General features: G+C 46.3%; 1 protein-coding gene across 10 annotated transcripts in view; it reads right to left on the reverse strand.

The window, feature by feature from the left end:
- Positions 1–21837, reverse strand: part of DENND2A (DENN domain containing 2A) — a 57421-nt gene that overhangs the window by 20549 nt on the left and 15035 nt on the right. For 5 of the 10 annotated variants that reach the window (XM_025156009.3, XM_025156008.3, XM_040658918.2 and 2 more), the window contains exons 2-9: positions 14430–15641; positions 12761–12888; positions 9443–9564; positions 6270–6467; positions 4988–5081; positions 3677–3727; positions 987–1174; positions 161–270 (exon numbers count right to left, since the gene is read on the reverse strand). In XM_025156009.3, the coding sequence (XP_025011777.1) occupies positions 161–270; positions 987–1174; positions 3677–3727; positions 4988–5081; positions 6270–6467; positions 9443–9564; positions 12761–12888; positions 14430–15641 (2103 nt within the window). Of the gene's footprint in view, positions 1–160; positions 271–986; positions 1175–3676; positions 3728–4987; positions 5082–6269; positions 6468–9442; positions 9565–12760; positions 12889–14429; positions 15642–17328; positions 17428–18029; positions 21641–21837 lie in introns of those variants that run through there. The other 5 variants (XM_040658950.2, XM_046910117.1, XM_040658943.2 and 2 more) reach the window with 3 other exon arrangements.

The following is a 21837-nucleotide window of genomic DNA, read 5'->3' on the forward strand; positions in this document are numbered from 1 at the left end:
GACATAGAGATGAATTCATTCAACCCACAATCTTTTTGCATTTCCAATACACCCTCTCAGGGCTCTGCCAAACCTTCTACCACAACAGCTCTCACATTTAATTAGCTCAATACATAAATCCATTTCTCATGAATCAGGATACAAAGTACAGTACTTTTACCTGGCAAACTGATGGATGGGGGCCCAGTCCTTCGCATCAGGAAAGCAAAACTGGGGAATAGCTTTCAACTGATCTTCTGCCTCGCGCATGAATTTGAACGAGCGCTCAAGCTAGTTGAGAACAGAGAGGAGGAATGTTTCCAATTAGTCATGTGGGGATGGAATGACTTCAAATATTTTTCCTGTGACAAATGAAGAGGTGATGACAGAGGCTAAGCTTCTGCCTGGAAGATATTAAAATTTCTGTGATTCTGGCTCACCTAACCTTTAGATATCTTAAAGTAACTCTGTACCCCCAATTCCACCAAGTCCTGTGTCTGCAGCACCTGCCTCTGCTCAACTGTGACTCCAATCTGGGACACATGTTCCAGCAAGGGACCAGATACATGAAGTCTAGGGAAACTCTGGGTACATCATGTTTACAAACATGCTGTCACACTGGCTCTCCATTTCTCTTATTTCTCGTTCCATATTTTCAGCTAGACTACTGGCAAAAGATGTGCCTTCCCTTTAAGAACAGATCTTCTCCCAAGTGTCATTCTTTCGTAAAGAAAAAAATTAAATGAGGAGAAAGTAATAGCTACATAAAAGTCACAGCCAAAAGCAGCAAAAGATCTGACTCAGCTGCTCTTTCAACAGCAAGGAATGTCACGGCAATTCTCAAGAGGTTACTGCAGCCCTCTACCTTCCATGTTACTGAACAATGCCACAGCAGAGAGGTTACTGATTCAACATGTGGCCAACAGAAATGCTGTGGCTTCTCCAGCTGTGCGGTGCACCACGCACTCTGAGACATGCTACCCCTCGCTTCCTGACAGGCACCACACCTTCAGTGGAAACTGCTGGGTAACCTCAGGGATGTAGGCAGCTCCAGCCTGCTTCTTGTGCAGTGACACCACGACGAAGTACTCAAACAGCTGCCTTTCTTGATATTCAATCAAGTCCCGTTCCAAGGTTTGATACCGTGGCGTTTGCTTCAGGCGAGATTTCACGTGGACAAGGCGCTGGCTGTGAGCTGCAACAAGGAAGAGTAGAGACTGTCGTTTTGTCTAGTGCTTTGCACAGAGCACCAACAGTGCTTTGCAGAGACTTCAACTCAAAACTGCATCACCCCTTTTATTTTGTTAGTGGCTGAGCAAGAGGAGGGAACCTTGTGGAAGATGCCCTATGAATACTGGCACAGATGGGACATGATCTTGTTAGTACCATCACATTGAAGAGCTTCGGCAGCAGAAGCATTTCACAAATGGTTTTACAGCTGAAGACAACCCAAACTGAGATCTACATAGGACACGGTATAACAGTAATACCTGGGCACTCCTCCTTGCACTCATGTATGCACTGTCTGAAGGCAACAGTCAGGCGGCTGATCACCTTTGCTCAGAAAGCCCTGGAGGCATTCAAGGCAAGGCTGGATGTGGCTCCGGGCAGCCTGAACTAGTGGTTGGCAACCCTGTCCATGGCAGGGCGGTTGAAACTAGATGATCTTTGAGGTCCTTTTCAAGCCAGGCCATTCTATGATTTTATTGTATAATTCTATGAAAACTCTGGTTAGCAACCTACACAGTACTTGGGCTACGGCTACAGCTATGGCTCCCCTGGCTCAGCAATGCTTGGGACTCTCAGGTTTGGTAACATGGGCTGGGCTGCAAGCCAACAGCAAAAACAAGGGAAGTAGAAATGAAAAGGGCTGGCTCATCTCTGCCTAATCTCTCAGGACCACATTTCTACAAGTTCTCCCAAGACAATGGGAAAACAAGAGAAACAGCCAAGCAAGCTGTAACTGCAACACATCTGAGCTGTGGGACAATAAACATTCCAGCATAGAAAGTAATGAAAAGCTGCCTGCTGAGAAGAGACCAGATGAGATTCCCTAAGACCATCCCCCTGCTTCATTTTACGGTTGCATCCAAATTAAATCTCCATGAGTCTCCCTTAGCCCTACTACAAAAGAAAGACAGAATTAACTACAAGCAGGGGCTCCAGCACATTCTCACAAATCTGCTTTTTGCTAATGTGGGTGGTAAAGCAACATTTTTGACAGAAACAACGACCACAGGGATACTGCAGAAACTCCAACTACACAAGACATCTGCTTGGGAGACAGAGCTTTCTGAGAGATGGTATATATTCAGTCCAGACTCTTGACCTTTTGTCTGGTAAAGCTGTGCTGCTCATGGACTATCCCAGACAATACAACTCAAAGCAATCTTGAGGTGCCTCTTAAATCAGAGAGTGACACAGTCCCTGGACAGTTATAGCCCTGGAAAGATGGCTCGGACTCCTTTCTCTCATCAGCTACTACGCTATTTGCTTTAAGGCTGTAACTCTTCAAAAGCGGTCTCTGTTTTACCAGGGACTTCAAAATGAGCACTGCCACAGCAATGCTGAGTGCTTCTGAAAAGCTCACTTAGGCTCTGCGTTGTTTATATTCTGTGCAACCTACTAAAGATACCAGGATTGTACTGCTGTCATCATGGCAGAGCTCGTCTTTAAATGTTTTTCCTTCCCAAGGGTCAGTACTTACGGCTCTGACGTGCAGTCTCACAACTGCTGCCTGATGATTTACTGGGTGTCAGCTGATGTACAGGGACTTACTAAGCAGTGGTAACTGGCTGGTGTGTTTGGTCTGTTAAGCACAGCCTCCAAAATTGAAAAGAAAGAAGTGGTGATCACAGCCAAGCCCAGCCCTCTCAGACTGAGGTTTCTGTTCTAACAAACTGAAAGAGGGAAAGGATAAGCACTCCTAAGCACAAGACACTACGGCTGACACAGAGTGGGAACTGCTGCTTATCCCTCTTTTCAGCTTAAGAACTGACCTGTTACCTCAATTAGGTGTGTGTGTAAATCAGAAAACTTTGGATCCTGAATGAAATTCAATTTTACATTCCAACTCTGTCAAGATTTTTAATTTGCTTTATAAATTTCCAAGAGAATGTAATGCTACCAGCATGTCAGGAGGCTCATTATAGTACAAGAAGATTCAAAAGTATTATGGAGACCAGTATACAATATACAAGCTGTACTGCAGCGAAACAAGGAATGCAGCACTTAACCCCAATTTAGCCAATGCAGAAGAGTTTAGTTATAGCAAGAAATCACATAGTGCAATTCCACTTTCCTAGCTAGCCAGTCTGGCCAGTGGGTTTTCTCCCTTAATCAATTTGTATTGGGGTTATTGAACACCCTGTCCCACTGCCATACTGCCTCTGTCAGCTTGTTTGCATATTGGTGCCCGTGCACTTAGAAAAACTTCATATTTCCACAGCATGTAAACCATCTCCTATGACAGTGCAAAGAGCTTTAATGCGAATTGGAACAGATGTTTGTTCTGGACTCCTACAGCCCTTTACCCTTGTGCTTTCTCCTGCAGTTTTGAGATCTTTGTTCTCTCACTGTGTTCTGAGTGGAAAGAAGCTCTTTCTCCAAAGCCAGAACACAGAGGAAAGATCTTGACCCAAGAATGCAGAGGAGAGCTTATCAGGAGCCATTTGTTCTCTTCACACACTTGCCTTACCTTTCAGCTTCTCTTCTGTATCACTGTCTGATTCACTATTTTCATCTGTAACTAGAAAATAAGAAAGGGGAAGACAAAGTAAGTGAAACCTATTTATAGCAGTGCATTTCATATCACTGACGTGAGAAAGCTAGACCTAACAGCCTCAGGGGGAAGACGGTACGAATCTCAAGGACCTCTAACTTTTCAGGGACACACATACCCATGCTTAACTCACCAACCTTGGTATTTTCCCATTCATTCATTTGGGGAACCAAAAAAAATGTAACAAAATCCATTTTGCACAGCCATTAGAGTTGCATAAAGAATAAAATGCCAGAACAGTCTTTCCCTCCATGTTTGTATAAGCATGACATAAGGGCAAAACACTGATTAATATGCAGTAGCATGTGGGATAAAGGGTAGAAACAAACAAAAAACCCAACAACTGCCAGAATGAATGAGACTCAAGGCCTGTATTGTCCAACAGCCTGTTTGTGTCAGTGCTTCAGTGAAGAGTACAAAAAATTGGAAAGACCAGTCTGGGATGCTTCCCCTGAAGGTTCACATAAACACACCCACTCACCTAGTTTATAAGTAGATCAGGATAAGCAGTAACAAGTAATTGTGGGAAAGAAACAAAGCTGCAGGCCACCTTTCACTGGAAATTAGGGTGTTTTAGAAAAAAGAAATACTGTGTTGGAATGATGTAATTTAAAGTTTTGCAGAGATTAGATGTTTAAAAATAACTGCTTTGAAGTACCTGAACACTTGTGGTGAGCTGCTGATTGACAGTGAGAGGCTGAAAATCTCAGTCTTGAGATGAGGAAGGTGGTTCTATGGTTCAGTCTAGAAACCCTTATTCCCAACTGAGTCTATTTACTTATTGGAATGTTGAAGAAAGCAGAACTGCTTCAAAATCCACTATTTTCTACTGGACAGTTCATTAAAGTGACACATTCCTGCAAAATATTTTGATCTCAACAAATCAAGACTCTTTGGAGAGAAAATCCTTCTCCAGAGCCTACTGCCAATTTCAGAAATAAACATCAAAAAGTGGAAACATTTCTGGTACGACCTAGCAGGCTATCACATAACGCCATGAAAAGAAAATGAAGCAAAAGAAAACAAAAAAAGTGTCTTATCATGAAGGGCCCCTGGGCAGCAGAGCAATCTTTATCTTTCCAAAAGAAGGGCTGGAAGCCCCAACACAGTGTCAGGTCGGACTGGAAGAAGCATTAAGAAAACATCACATGAGACATCAAGTCAGCCTAAACTCTACGGCAAGTTCTCAACAAGTCTTAAATATGCAAAGATTCCAAGTTCCTTTACCTTTTCCTGAATTGCTCTCTGTAGACTGCGATAGCCTCTTGACACGTTTCTTTCCCCTCCGTGCCTCATAAATGGCATTGATTTTCAACACAAGCTGCTCATCAAAAACACAAACAAAAAAAGGTTATTTTTCCTCCCCAGGCAAGAAAGAATGTTAGAATTTCAGGAAAAGTGTTCCACTTCTCAGTCCTGGCTGTACTGTAACACTTCCCTGGATGGCCCAGGATCAGTGGTTACCAGCATCTACCTTGCACAGTAACCTGCCGAGTAACCATGCCCTGTCTGGTACAGGAACAGCACAGTTGTGCTGGCACAGCAGAATGAGAGCAAACATCTTTATGCTCTGAGTTAAAAAGGTATCTGCTGATCCACACACACCTGGTCAAGTGATCAATCCCAATTTTTAAACACGAGGCAGGATAATCTGATGTAAAAGTGTTGCTCCATCCAGCTGCCCAGCTCAAGCCTCAGTTCAGTCTTGCCACCGACACAGTAAATCTCACTTCTGAACTTGCCCTCCAAGACTGCTCAGGGGCACTGCCCAGTAAATACATAACATAACCTTCCCTTCAGCTGACACAAGTGTGTGTGCAACCCACTGACAGAGTTCAAGCACGTGCACAGAGTGTGGGAATAATGGGAAAATCTTTGTCTCATTCCTGAAGAGCTGAGGTACACCAAGAAGGCACTCAAAAATCATATATGCAAATATGGATACAGATCTGGCAACCAGGAAACAAATAGGATAAACAAACATATCCCTTTTTCCCCAAAATGACAAACTATGCGTTCAGAAAAAAATCACCACACCACACCACACAGGCCCTGGTAGTCTCTGCTTGTCCTGCAAAGACTATGACATGCAACCTTGTTTTTATAACTGTGCTTTTGGAGTATTCAAAATACAGCCTGCTGCCAAGCCTCATTTGGATTGAATAATTTCCTGCTAGTTCTGAAACAAAATCAAATTGAAACAGAGTCATGCTGTACCCAAAGACAAACTAGGAGATGTCACTCCAGAAAATGCCCTTCATCACAATCAAATGCCAGACTTTCACACATCTCATGATGTGGTAAGATGAAAAAATACATTCTTCAAAACTTGCAGAGATGTTTGTACACCTTCCCCTTCAGGCAGAACGGGAGTTAAACACAAGTCAAGACAACTGCAAGGACAGTGGCTGTACTGCAGGGACATCACACTGGAAACTAAAGAAAACTCTTTCATACTTGCATTCCAGCCTGGAAGAAGCTAGCAAAACAGAGAAAGACCAAGGTTTACCTTGGGAATCTTCCTTCTCCTCTTTCCGTTCTGAGGGTCTCCCAAGGAGAAGAAGGTGTCATCTGGGCTGCTGGGAGTCGAGGGAGGGCTGATTTTGGATGGCGACCCAGTTCCATCACGGCTCAGTTTCCGTATGTCTGGCAGTTTGAAACTCCGCCGCTCTGAGTTTTGTCGAAAAAAAGTGGGCTTGGAAAGCAACTGAAAATGGAAGAGAAGGAATGAATGAACACAGCACTTCGTGTACCTTTGCTTCATCGCTAACACTGTCACAGTAGTACATCCAGTGGGGAGTCCACACCACTCAGTTGGCAAAACAGCCTAATTTCTGAGAATGCTTAGAGATCCCTGCACACACAAGGAACTCATCCAGCTGCTAGGATAGACCACAACTATCCGGACAGCAATTTAACCATCCCATGTTCATTCCAGAATGAATCCCATGGTTAAACACAGTCTCAGGGGCTGGTCAAGAAGCCTTACTCTAGTGTGCAACCCAGAGGCTGGTAACCAACCAGACAGCCACAAGCACGTGGGCTAAGGAGCAGATGGTCAGCAGGAAGAGAGGAGCAGTGAGGCCAGATAAAAAGCATGGCCAGTGTGGCTGAATATTCTGCCTCTGTCAGGAGTGAGAATTAAATATTTAAGAGGACAATGAAAGAAAAGTCCTGACGGACAATTAGGGAAACTGGTTTCCCCCTCATCCCAGTAGCAAGTTCAGAGGGAGCAAAACAGTAGATATTCCAGTACCAGACTGAAGTTTAAAGTCCCTGACCAAAAACAGCAGAGAAAAGCAGAAAGCTCAGCTCCAGATAAAGGAGGGCAAACTACTTCTCACGAGAAAGAATGCTCAGTAAGAACTTTTTTTTTGTCTTCTACAGAATTTCTCAGTGGTTATGGTAAGTTTAAGTCATGCTTTTTCCAGGCACTGTATATACCAAAGGGTATCTCTACATGGCACTGGGAAGGGAAGGTGACAGGTATCTAAGCTTATTCTCATCAAGTCAGTCCAGCACTATCTGAGGTAGCACAATGGTCTGTCTACTTCAACAGACACACCCAGCAGACTTACTAGCCAGACTGACACATGCATTCAGGCTGGCTCAGGTGTCTCTGAATGGTTTACAGAAGACTCACAAAAAGGCATACCACCCACAGAGAAGTCACACATTAAAATGACTCTTGGAAGAATCTTTGCACTGAGCAATCTCATCCTGCACTAGTGATATAAACCACTACTGAAATCTGTCCAGACTCCATCCTGGGCATGCTCTCCAGTGTGATTCATACTGCAGTTGCAAGCCAGATTGTTGCCAAGAGAGCAGCAATACTTCTGCTCTGACTGATGCAAATCACAGCTTTGGGATGTCAAAGCATCATAGTGCAACATAATTACTTCCATTCAGTTCTTCAGTAACTGTCCTGCTGGGAACCATATTTAGGGTGAAAGACATTCCTGAGTAACACTGCAGCACCACTTATACAGTATGAGTGGGAAATAGGTACACAAGCGATTGCAAAGCTGTCTGACAGAAAATAACTTCATTCCAACACTCACGTACAGACTGATGTTGCTCTAGACCTAACTAGTAACAACGAGAATGGATTCCTAACTGCAGGACGATTTTCATTTGGAAGCATTAAGTTATCAAGGAAAACTTCAGTTGCTGGTTAAGCTGGTCGGAAAAGAAGAGCACATCCAGAAATGCTGCACGTCAGACTTCTCAAAAAGTTGGCTAAAAGCTCTAATAATAGCTGCAACTTGGAGAGCACGGGAAAACCCTTCATTCGGGATGGAAGGGTTAGATCCCTACTACCCACACTGAACCCAGTTGCTGCCAACGTGATTTCTGCCATCACACTGCCCCTTCTGTTCCAGGCTTGGACAATCTAAATACGGAACAGGAAGCACTCAAACCAGCTCAGGACTGGCCTTGATGAGCTCTGAGCATGATGTGCAGACTAACGCTTTGCCTCTTCTTTTGGTTTCACTGCCAAGGAGGAAAGTGGCATCCGTGTGTAAGCTGTGCTGCCAGCAGGGACATAATTTTAGGATGGGCTCCCTAAGCCGAGGTCTGGCATTGCATTGGTTACCAGCAACCCGTCCCATCAAGCAGAGATCAGAAGAGGCATCCCAAAGGAAAAGTCTGCAGAGGTATCTTGGCATCAGCACGAACAGACTCATACTGTCCACAGATACAGAGCCAAGACAACCACAGGGCTTGATTACCCAAGCACTAAAACACCCTCCATGAAGGAAGGAAGGAGGAGCTTTCTTGCACGGGATTCTTCTCTCGTTGTTTAGTATCTGGAACAAACTCAGTACTGAACTTCTGTCTCAGTACAGGTATAAGGCAAAGACACGGCAGCTCGTTTTCACTCCCATCCCTGCCAATGTAGCCCCTCTTCTAGTGAGGTAGAACACTCACTAGAAAATGTATTGGCTTTTTTTATGGATTCAAAGATAATTCCCAAATCCAAACAACCTCATGACATGAACATGCCCATTTCTGGATTCCCATTTTGTATCTGTTGCTCCTAAACTCATCTGTCCTGGTGAAAGTAGAGATCTTGGTTCATTGTCACTCGGAATTCATTAAGGATCTGGAGGCAGGTTCCCAGAGGTGAGGGGCTGAAGTCACAAGCTGTCACTCCTGTACTCTTTGCATACATGAACTGGATAAAATTCAGAAGCTGCTCTTTTCTAGCTATACAGTTGCAAAAATTGCTCAGAGGACAGCAACACAGAAAATATTTTCTGCGGACATGTTTGTATACAAACTGGATTGAGAAGAGGACTTCTTCCCATTCTTTTATCACATCAGTCTTGGACTGCAGCTGCGTAAAACTCCAGTGTAACACCAAATAACTCAGTCCTTTTCAGGCCAATTTCTCCTTAGTGCATGGCAGATGCAAAGTACCAGGGGAAGGAGCCCAGGTGTGGAAAAAAAAATGAAAGCCAAGAAAACATTTGTGTAAAGGAATGCTATTTTTACTTCGCTAAAGGGCAACACATCCTTTTCTATTACATCATGCTCTTACCAGTGGTAAAGGCAAAAAGGCAGCGAATCCTAACACAATAAAAGTCAGAGGCAAAACTCCACCATTCCACACAGAAACAAGATTTCACCCAAAGACCTCTGGAGCAGGAGAGGTGGTCACCTGAAACAAAGTACCTTAGTGGGAGTCCCAGGTACTGAAGAGGTGGGGGATGCTGGGAAGGTCAGGACACATTTCTTCCCCAAACAGCGGCTGTTGGTCTCAATGTCTTCATAAGGGTTTTCCTTAGATGGTGGATCTGCAGTAAAAAGCCACAAACAAGAGACTGTAAGTGCAGAAAATCCTTGAGGTTTGCCATAAAAATCTGTTTGGGGATCTGCTGGACTTCTCCCACCTCCCACATCAGACATAAAGACCTGTTCTCAAGCATTCCTGCCATTGCTTCATTCTCTCCATAGCCCCAGAAGTCCAGCTGCTCACTGGACAGTGTCCAAACCCTGACACTGATGTATTCAGCCATAGGAACATATCACAGAAACTACAGATGGAAAAGATGCAGCAAGTCCTCAAGTTCATTTCCTTCTCTTCAGAGGAGCTGTGAGTTTCTCATGCACAGTGATCCATAATTATATTTCCATCGTTCCAGTCTTCTGCTTAAAATTATTTCTGAATGAAACTGTGAGCCAAAATCTAGCATAACAGTCCCCTTTCCATTTGAACCCCACATTTAGAGAGACCTCTGGTCATCATTTAAGTGGAGCCAGCACTGTTCTTGGGCTGACTGCCGCAGCATGGATGCTTGGCACACAGTATAGGCTTTTGAACACTTCTGCCATTCATGGATGCCTCAGATCCCACAAACCCCACTTTAGAAAGAGGAAAGGATTCACCTAATCCAGGCCATCTAAAACCAAGGATGCTCTCTCCCTAAAGAGAGAGAAAAAGAAAAGGAGGGAATAAAAAGGCCATCTGAAGTAAGATTCGGTCCACTCTTACATGAAAGCCTCTCAAAAACTTAAGCTTGAATGACCACCCAGAGGTGTCCCTTTCTTGAGGTATGTGACCAGTTCAAGTTTTAAATACCCAAGATTAAATATAATGAACTTCTTACACCCCAGCCTTCAGCAGTGCTGGAAAACACTAATGTAAGCGTCTTCAAAGAAAAGTACACCATTCTGAAAAAGCAGGTTGTGGTATCTTCCACTGAGCATCCTAAGAAACAACGACAGTCTCAGTCCAAGCACCTTCAAGGGCAAGCAACTGGTTACGAGACTTCCCTCTTCATCACCACCTTTTCATGCCATCCCAGTGGACAGCTGGGCAAAGCAACTGCCTTTCTGATGCATTCATGTAATGCTTGACTAAGAGCTAAGACTGGAGGCCAGAGATGCTGCAGGCCTCTGGAAGCAAGAGCTGTGGATGGCTCCTGGATCTGTCAATTTGGTGTGCTCCAACCTGACTGCCCTGCCAGGAAAGGAGTGCAACTGAAGTCTTCAGACAAGGACAGAAACCCAAGCCTTTTCAACAGTGACTTCTGTCTGTTGCTTAGGGATACTCACACTGCAGTGGTGGACCTGAATTCACCAAGAAGGAAAAGGTAAACCTGTGTGATGCTGGCAAAGTGAGTCTGTGCTAACATTTTTTCAGCAAAAATGCTCCAGTCCCTGAAAGTGGTTCCACCTTCTAAATCCAATGGCACACTTCACACCTGAGGATGTATTTCAGCAGTCACATACTGTGTGGACTGGAGAAAGAAGAATGAGGTTGTGTTCTGCTTCTAACCCCATCCTCAAACTGCTTGCCAGCATGTCCAGTTTTGCTTCTTTTTGACACATAAACCTTGGTATTTATCTGCCCAGTACAACTTCCAGTATTCCACCTAAGCAATGGCAAACAGGTAAAAAGATGTACATGAAAGGAATCTGTGTGACTTTCTGGAAAGGGCAACAGATCTCCCACCGGCAGCTGAACCCTCCCCAAGTCATGCACATGTCTATGGGGTGTGCATATGTGCCTTCATGCCCTGTGGATGCACACAGTTATCACAGAATCATAGAATCACTTGAGTTGGAAGGGACCTTTAAAGGTCATCTAGGTCAAATCCCCTGCAATGAACAGGGACACCTACAGCTAGATCAGGGTGCTCAGAGCCCTGTCTAGTCTGACCTTGAGTGTTTCCAAGGATGGGGCACCCAACGCCTCCCTGGGCTACCAGTAGTCCCCATTACTCCTCCATTGGTGTGGTTTTCACACATTTATATTCTGTGGACTGTGCCCACCTGTGGTCTTGCAAAGAACAAAACTGTTTTTTTTGGAGTTGCCCCTGTCCATCTCTTTTCCCAAGCTCCCACGGTAAGACCAACCAGGACTGCAGGAAGCAATTAAAGATCACTGACTTTGGGCAAAGCCTAAATATGCAGCAATAAAACAAACAAAAAAAAAGCAAAACAGAACATGCCCCATTAGCTGAAAATTGTTCATAACTTTGTTTTCTTCTAATCTTTGCAACTAAAACCTTGAGGGGAGAGGAATTTCAGCCTGATATTCAAGTTCTCTGCAGGCGGACACATGGGTGTGCTTGTGTTTGGATGGATGGATGGATCTGCGTACACAGCCACTCTGTAATGCTATCCTTGTTATTCCAGCTGACAAGGTGACAGCTACATAGCGATTTCTGAGGCCTCCCACCACGCCCCAAAACACACACATGAAAAAAAATACCAGCTGTTCAGACATCCCCTGGATCTCTGGCCCTCAAATAGAGGGAAGATAAAGACAAATGGCTACTTAGCTTCACAAAAGAGTTTGTCCATTTGGCATCACCCTTTCTGCAAACAGTCCCAAAGGAACAGCATTCCTTCCAGAGATCCTTCTAATCAGATACGATGGGATTTTATTCGTATCAAAATAATAATGCCCTGATTGCTCCTGCAAAAGTGCAGCTGCCTCCCCCTGCTGAACAGCATAGACCACCTCTGTAGGTAACAGCTGCATGGTCAGAGCTACTGCAGCCACTCTCTTCCTACTCTGCTAAACTCAGCCAAGAGCCTTACACAACCCAGCCTACAGCTACAGAAACTTACAAAGGCTTTTTCAAGAAAGATGCTTCTGTTCTTTGTTCTGTGTTCAGTGATCTACCACTGAACGAGCCAGATGTTCAATCGGTGACGAACTCACAACAATGCACAGACCAGAGGTGTGAGCGCTTGTCCACGGGATGCAAGGAAGACAAGAGGACAGATGCCAGCAAAAACTAAAAGCTGGTCCCCACATGCCTCAGGTTCATCTTTGAAGCTGATGAATTTTGAAACATTTGGTCCGTTTTTCTTATTACTATGCCAATAAATCGTGTAAACTATGATCTGCATAAATCTGTTTTGCATGTGGATAACAAACAAACTTCAATCAGCACCACCGGTGCGGGGCTGTTGACCACAAATCCTCTGCGTTATTGAGTGCTTGCAGTCAAATCCCTCCCTGGCCAAAGTTCCTACCCAGTATATCTTCATAGACGTTCTCCTCCGATAAAGTGCGTGTGAGGGCCAGCTTGGTCTGCGCGTACCAATCCACCCTTCCGTTCTCTGATGACGACTGCAGCAAGTCTTCAAACTCATACGACTTCCTGCACGTTGATGGGAGAGGAAAGGGACAAAGAGGAGAGTGATGCACCTTTTACAGCCAAATCACAGCATTCTGTAATTCACTCACAACACTGCACAGAACCTTAGGCCATGACAGGTCCCATTTATGGCACAGGAGTTTCCAACCTCACCAGTAGTAAGGGGTTCCCAAAATCAGGTCTCTCAGAAGTACAGGACAGCAATACTCAAGTGCTGGGTGCTAAAAAGGGTAAAAAACAACAAGTGCTCCACTGACAAACCTGGAGAGTTTCAGTTTCCCTCCGGCACCCAAACCAGGAATTTTGATGTGACAGTTCCTGCAGCTGTGTGTTCTATGCTCGCTGCCTCAAAAATGTGCTACAATCACGAGGGTAGAGAGAAAAGACAAGAAAGCATTCCAGGAAAATACATACACAGTAGATTCAGTTAGAAGAACAAGTTTACTATTATCAGTGAAAATGTTGTGGAATAGTCTAGAGATTATCATCCCAGAGCTGCTTCCAGATCAGCTTCATGGATTTTGTAATCACAGCCTTTGCTAAAAACAAAACAAAACACACAAAAATAACACAACCCCCTCAATCTTGGGCTGGAAGGCTAAGCAATATAATGCAGTGACCTTAAAGCCCAATCCACCATGACATATCTCTTCACAATTACCCCATGAAGCTGTGCTGACTGCTCAAGAGTTCTCAGAGATACCATAGAATCACAGTATCCTTAGAGTTGGAGAGGACTTTAAAGGCCATCTAGTCCAAGTTCCCTGCAATGAACAGGGACGCCACAGCTAGACCAGGTTGCTCAGAGCCCCTCCAGCCTGACCTTGAGTGTCCCCAAGGACAGAGCTTCCACCACCCCTCTAGGCAACCTGTTCTAGTGCTTCACAACCCTTATTGTGAAAACTTCTTCCTTAAATGCAATCTAAACCTCCCCTTTTAATTTGAGACCAATTCTCCTCGCCTCAACACAGAAGCTCCTGACAAAGAGTCTGTCCCCTTCTTTCCTGTAGTTTCCCTTCAGATACTGAAAGGCCACTCTCCAGTGTCCCTGGAGCCTTCTCTTCTCCCTGCTAAACAGCCCCAGCTCTCTCAGCCTGTCCTCGTAGGAGAGGTGTTCCATCCCCTGGACCATTTCTGTGGCCCTCCTCTGGACACACTACACAGATGTATGTCTCTCCTGTACAGAAGACTCCACAGCTAGACACAGCACTCTCACCAGTGCAGAGAAAAGGGACAAGATCACCTCCCTCGCCCTGCTGGCCACACTGCTTTTGATGCATCCCAGGATATGACTGTTTTTTGGGGGCTGCAATGGCATGCTGCTGGCTCACGTCCAGCTCGCCACCCACCAGTACCCCCAAGTCCTTTTTGGCAGGGCTGTGCTCCATCTTTACATGACTTCATGTAGATCACGGCAAGCAAGGCTCTCATTTACTGGGGTTTACATGTGACCAAGGAAGACGCAGCTCATTCAGTGTGATATGGGAAGTGGGGAGGGACTCCACCATTAAGACCAACACCTTTGTGAAACACAGCCCAATTACCTGTGGTCAGCGTTGTTCTTGTGCTTCCCGCTCCAAAGCCTCCTGCTGACAGCTGATGGAGGAGGAGAGGAAGGGAGAGGAGGGGGAGGAATGGATGGTAGAGGGGGCAAGTTTCTTTTATTCCTAGCTGCTGGCACCCAGTCCTCTTCCCCCTCATGTTTGAAAGTCCGACGGGGCTTTGGCAGTGGGTTGATGAAAGGCTTCTTCTCTGGCACCCCTGGTTCTGTGTACACATTTTCTGTAGTGCAGTCCTTGGATTTCACATGAGAAGTTCTTACCTCTTCTAGAGTCCCAAAAATTGGCTCGCTGATTTCAGAGTCCAAACCAAGAAGCCTTTTGTTGAGCTCAGTCCCACATATGCTCTCATGGCCCTCTGGAGCAGCGTGTCCTTGTGCTGACTTCTCCTGCAAGCACTGTGGGGAGTAATAAGTACCAGGCAACTGTGGCTGCAGCTCTGCTGAGCCATCCTTCAAAGCTTGCTCCAGCTTCTTGACCTGACTAAGCACTGAAAGATTCTCCTTCTGGACCTCCCACTTCCCACCTTTCACTTCTTTGCATTTTCCAAGGCTGGACTGCACTTCCTCATCCTTCTCCACTTCCCCTTTCCGCTGTGCTCCCTGCTCCGTGCCTTTTGGAGTTCCTGCTTTCCGCTCATTCTCTTTGCTTGCCCCTTTGCACTCCAGTTCCCAGTTCATAAGTCTCTTAGTCTCCACTTTTCGAGACGTCAGTGCTTCTCCACTTGTCTTCTCAACTACACATGGTATCTTGCGCTCCTCTTTAGTTCCTTGCTCCTCCTCTCGACGAGGAGCAGACTGCATTTCCTTTTTCCCTTCCCACTCTGAAATTTTGTCCTTGATGCTGAAGGACTTATTCCTCAAGCCAATTTTTCCAGGTGTCCGTGTACTCTGAGTACCTCCTATCTGTTTCCTGATGATTCTACTGCTTTCTTTAACGTTCAGATCCACAGATGGGTCACTGATGATCATTTTGGGACTGAGCATGTTCTGCTGAAAGCAGTCTAGCCTTGGATCGAGCATCAAGTTCTCCAAGGCTCCCAGTGGGTTCTTCACCACACAAGAAACCGGTTCAGCTTCAGGTGTTAAACTCAGGGTGACAGAGGCACCTTCAGAACATCTCTCACTTGAAAATCCACACAGAAGTCTTCCTAATTCCTTCACAGCTGCTGTACTGTTTTTATCTGCAAGCTTGATCCTATACACCAAAGAGAAAAAGAGAAGAGACATTCACTGCCATTGCTCACCCTTGGTTTAGTCAGTCCATCAGCTCCACAAATTCTACTCACAAATCTGGCAACAGGACAGGATGCTCACACTAAGCCCCTGAGAAACAGGCATGGGGGAGAGAACAGCAAGGAAAGGGTCTTTATAACCAAAACACAATGTTCCTCTCGTTATGACTAGTGAAACGAAATCTTTCTCTGTGGCAGAAGTAGGTGGCAGGTAATAATTTTTGTACAGCAGACATGCTGATACCAATGAGACATTCAGCAGCATTTTGTGTGTTTAGAAGTGCAGCAGTTTTGTACATCTTCAAGGCATTAAGCAGGTCCATTGCAAAGAAATATAAATGGATCCTTAAGAACAACAGCAAAATTGCTGCTGTTAGAGAAGAAACCATGTGGCACAGCCAACATTCCTCTAGATCCAGCTCAGAGGATCTGTCTGGACTGATTCAAATGTTCCCAAGTGGACATTAATGTACGAGCCCTGCACTTCCATTACTACATTTCTACATCCCAACCATCCCAGGCTACATGTGGGCTTGGGCTCCCATGCACCCAGGCCTGCTCCCTTGGTGCAGAGGATGTGATGTAGCACCCAAGCACTAGGCTCACCATTCTCAGAGCAAGGGATTCAACACTTTCATTTGTTTGAGTCCAAACCACATCAAAAAGTCCCTAATATCTCTAATCTGGGGGACCTCCAAGTGCTTTTTTTTTCTTTTCAGTACTGCGTTATTATATCAACACAGTAAAGTTCCAGCTGGACAGACAAATAGTTACTCCAACACAAAATACTTTTGAACCGAAGTACTTTCCAGTGCTTAGCAATGCTTGGGCTTGGAAAGGAATACCAGCACAACACAAGGTAGTTACAGAGATGCAAGCCCTTACCACGAGTCCCACTTAACCACAGTACCTACACTGAGATTCAACTTTGTAAATTGCTGTCAACCTAAATGTATCAATGCGCCTCTTCCAGAGCTTAAGCACTCCGGTAAGAACATCGACTTGGATACCCTGAGCGCTGGCAGGCCCTGTGCTTTGTCCCAGAGCTAAGCAATGCTGGCAGCCATTGCAGGCTCAGCTGTAGTGCAAATTGAGTCTGGGATGGGTTTCTGAGCAGGAGGACCTGAGCCAGATGCTGTTCTTCCTTAGCCTCGCAGATATTTAACTCCCAGCTGTCTCAGTGACAACTTCATGCTTGGGGCAAGAACCGGCACTGTGAACACCACGGACCTTTCCCTGGGAGCAAGGCTTGGCAGTGACACTGGTGGCTGGACTGTGCACTAGAAACCAAGGCTGGACACCAAGAGAAGCCTGTTAGGGGTGGTGACAGTAAGGCTTGTCTGAGGAGTCCCCGTGCTGAAGATTTCAAGTGCAGCTGGGGTATCATAAACACAGTGGTTTTGCCCTGGGGCAGATCTCTTTTAGCACTGTGCCTCTAGGACATTAGCACTGACAGGATGCTAAAAACATAACACGACAAGCCTGAGATGGCAATGAAACCACCTGAGACATACAGGGGTGTGATTTAACATGTGAGTAGAGAGGGGCAGTGTTAAGCTGAAAGAACACTTTCTTCTTTTGGTTTTCTTTCTATTGGGGATAACAAATGAAAGCGAAGCACCCCAGCACTGAAACGTGGAAAACTCCCACCTCTCAGCAGACTTGCAGACACTGCTCTCAGACCTGCTGCTCGCATCAGCCGCCTTGCTAGCTGTCATCATGTCAGCACACAGCTGGGCAGCAGTTCACCTGCAGAGAGACACAAGGAAGAGCCATCATTCTGTGCTCAGCTCTCCCCTCCTGCTGCAAACAAACACACGCATATCCATCTCTTCCTGAAGTCCAGGAGAATGAACAGGAGCAAAATACGACAGCTCCCAGAGGACAGCCTCAGTTTTACCATCTGCAAAGCAGGAAGAAGGGTGACAGCACCAGCCCTTAGAAGCCCAGGGAAGAGCTGACAGGTTTTGAAAACAAGAACAATCTTTGACTCAATATCAACTGCAGTACCGTGATTTGAATACGCAGCGTGTTTTGTGAATGCTTTTATTATTGCCAAAATCTCAGAGGAGTTAGGCTTTTTCTCCTCACAGAACAAGAAAACAAAAATGATTTGAGTAAGAACTGTGCTAAGGCCACATGACGTAAGCTCTTCCAGTCGTCACAACAACCCCTTCAACATTTTACGACCAAGAGACAATGCACTGAAGCACGTGGTTATGTTGCGGTGTGCCCTCCGGTGGGCCATGACAGGCTGTTGGTCCCCTCTCCACCTCTCAGGGCAGGAAGGGGCTCGCCATCTCACACGTCATGCTGGGAAAATCTGTGGCTTCTCCAGCCTATCCACTCACCTGCTCTGCCTGATGCTACCCTGCCGTGCCCAGCATCTGGCAATAAGACTGAGCGTCTTGGGAAGTTTAGTCGGTTCTTGCAGCTTTGAAAAGAAGCATACCGACAACACTGAAGAACAAAAGAATCTCTCATTTCCACTGCTCGAGTATTTTGGGCAGAGAGAAAGAAAAAAAAATCAGTCTTGTTTGTTTCCAGTTTTCTCTCCCTCCCTTTATCCCACAATGGCAGCGTTCCTAAGATGAGGAGTGAACTCTGGGTCAACTCAGTGTGTACACATTCAGGGCAGCTCATGGCTAACCACTTAGCAGACTCTCTTTCCCCAGACAATAAAGCCCTTGGCTTCTCTTCCTCATTAGGAACTGAAACAAACACTCATTTCACTTCTAGACACAGAGCAGCCTTGCAAAATTGTCAAGAAAATTTACCAGCCCGAGAAACAAAATCTATTCATCCATCCATTAACTGTTATGCATTGCGAATAACGGAAAACTAATGATCGCCCGTGTCCCTGTCCAAAGGATGACTCACCCAGGCAACCAGAGCAGATTCCTGCAAAGCAGCAACTGAGGCTGCATAGCACTTGGCTTACAGCTTCCTTGCAGTGCCCTGGTGCTGCACCACTGGGTCACTGATCAGTATGCCCAGGCACCGCCATCAGCAGTAAGAAACCTCCCAACAGCAGGCAGTGGATGTACAGCCCCTCTGCAATTTTTGCCTCCAAGATGACCTGGTTCCAACCCCCCTGCTGCAGGCAGGATTGCCAGTTGCTAGAACAAGCACTAGATCAGGCTGCCCAGGGCCCCATCCATCCTGGCCTTCAACGCCTCCAGGGACTGAGGCCAGAAGCCTCCTAAGCAACCAGGCATCAGATGCTGCAATATGAACACAACCACCAGGTGTACATATCCAAATACCCTGGGAGACGTGAGGAAAAAAAAATCAACTCTGGAACGAAAGAGCAGAAATGAGGTACCTCCTGATTAGCTCAAAGGTCATATAATTAGCATGAGGACACTCCCAGGCCCAAATGAGATGCAAAGGGGATGGGGTTGAGACTTTAGTTAATAAGGCCACCAGAACCAGCTTGCAGACCTGACCCACAGACACTCCCAAAGCCTGACAGGAGGAAACTGGCAGAGCAGTGATTCCCACCTTCAGTGGGAAATGAAGAGTAGACCCCAGGTTTGGCTCACTGGCCCCCTGAGCTAGCATGGCAGGTTACTGCAAAAGGCAAGAGGAGCTCCTATTTCTCCTCCCTCCCATATCTCTTGATTGATCACACAGGCAGAGCTGAGTCCAGGTTGCAGATGATCTGAGAACTGACATACACCAAGCAGGTCCTTCTTGACCCATTGCTGCTTTCCGCATGTACCACATGCAAACTTTCTGCCACGCAACGCAAAGCACAGACCCACGGCAGCCACAGCCCAAAGCCACACTCCTGGCATGCAGATCCCACAGCAGCCAGGCCATAAAAGGGGAGAGAAGATGCCAAGACCCACTTGGAGAGCCCCATCACTGCAATTCATTTGGCAATCCTCATTGTTTGGGGAACAAAGCCGTCATCTGATACCGTCTCAAAATTAAACTGGGGAAGGAAGGGCAGGAGAGGAAGGAGGGAGCTCCCAAACCTGCTGGCGGGCTCTGGGAAGGATGTGAAGCTCCCAGCAGAAGCTTCTCTGCGCAGCCGGCCTCATGTTTCCCAGGGCCATGTGATAGGGCTTCCTGCCACTGAGCAGAGTGAGACCTACCCCGACCTCTCTCCTCCAAACAGAGTTCCTGCCTGCTTTGTGTTTGCAAAGAGGCGTTTGTTTACTGATCTATCATTGGCATGCAGGAAGCAGCCTTGAAATGAGCTGTAATCATCTGTCTCCAGCAATAGCTGTTAGGCTTTCTGCTAATTTAAGTTTTCCTCCCCCCCCGACCTCCCAAATGCCTTCTTCCCCACTTCCGATCAAAAGGCTGTCAAGAGTGTGCCCATCTGGTGCAGAGCACTGGATACTATGATTCCAAAGCAACTGGGGGAGAAAAGGAAGCACTGACAGCGGACATGCTCCTACCCTCCAAGGGCAAAAGGGTCTTCCACTGGGATATGAGCTAAACTTCCTAGGAAGCACCCAATACCGTGCAGTTTGCCTCACCAGAAATGTACGCAGCCTGTACATGGGTCACACACGTGGTCTTGTCTCCAGTGAGGTCAGGCAATGGTCACGGTGAGCTTTCCAGGCCTCCCTATTTTGCTATTACCTTCATAGGGAATGAAACGAGCGTACCTCAGCAGGGCTTGTGGTTTGGGGATGGGTATCACCCTTGCTGTATGCTGCAGGCCACGTCTCAAGATCTCCTTTGCTCCAATTATACCGCACCTCGCATAGAAATAGGATCCGAGCCTGTAGCTGGGATCGCAGCCACCACGGTGGTGCATGCAAACAATGAGGCTTCACATCCCCAGAAGTGACCCGCAGCTGGTCAAGCTCTCGTCCAAGAGGAATAAAGCCATGCTGCGTTTAAAGCCCACGCACATTTTCTTCCCCTCGGTGCTCACTGAAATATCCTCTCCAGTTACTTCCACGACTTCTGCATTCGAGCCAGCAAATCGCAGCAGCCAGGCACAGCCTGCAAGCAACGCTCCCAACCCAGAGCTCTGCAGAACAAAGGCCGCAACATACACGGAGGAAGAATGTGACAACAATATATAACGTATATATATAAAGAACAGGAAGGATGCCAAGAAGACAAAACACTAACAGGAAAATCGTGAGTAAGGCTACGCCAAGAGTTAAAGCCTGACACGCTCCCTCCCCCAGCCCTTACTCTGTTTGGAGCCTATTTCCCTTTGGGGGAAGAAGCAAGCTTGGAAACGCGCTCTTGTGCACGAACACATATACTGAGTGCACCCTATGCGTGGTCCCAGCACCAAGCGGCATCTCCGGGCTGTGAACGGAGCCATGTGAAGTCCCCAGCAGCAGCTCGACCTGTGCAAGGGACTGAAGGCACTAACGCCAGGATCGCAGCTTCATTGTACTCACAATGGGATCCTAACTGTGGGTTGCCAGACTCAAGCTTTTTATTAAAAAAAGCAAAAGAGAAAAGTTGGATAAAGTTATGTAAACATAAACGCGAAGGCCCAATGACTGCGAAGCGATACACTCCTACAGTACATTTTAGAGGACATTTCAGAGCTGGATCCCACATAGTTTCCTACCCCTCTTGCCTCACTCTGTCCTCACTGTTCCCTTTGATCTACGATAACTCACCACAGTGCTTACAAGGGAGTCAGGAGAATCCCATGTGTAAAAACAAACTACTTTCAAAGTCCCCAAAGGAATGGTAGTACCACAGCCCCTCTCGTGCAGCACTCCCATGTCAGAGGGCCAGTGCTGCAGTACAAGGACTGCAGAAGCTGGTAGTGCTGTGGCATTCAGGCTGCACACAGAAAAGCAGTTTTATGGTATGTCCTTAATTTTATCATGCAATTCTACTGATTTACTTCCCCCTCTAAGCCCACAAAACAAACTCTGCCTGCTTAATGTCACTGACCTGATTCAACAGATTGCTATGGTGAAAAGAACTGTCCTCCTTCTCCTTCTCCCTGGACCCCTGCTCCTCCTTTGGCTGCCAGCAACGTGGTCTCACCCTGTCACTGGCAAAGGATGTGTCTGATTAGATCTAATAGTTGCCACTAAGTGCTACCTCATATTGCTTCCATCTCACTCCTGCTTCCTTTGTACAAGCCCTGATGCTTGTAAAGCCCTTGCTGGGCTAGTACAACTCATTGAACTAGCCAAAAATGAAAGGCTCTCTGCT

This window comes from Gallus gallus, chromosome 1, assembly GCF_016699485.2.
Source record: "Gallus gallus isolate bGalGal1 chromosome 1, bGalGal1.mat.broiler.GRCg7b, whole genome shotgun sequence".
NCBI classification, from domain to species: Eukaryota; Metazoa; Chordata; class Aves; order Galliformes; family Phasianidae; genus Gallus; species Gallus gallus.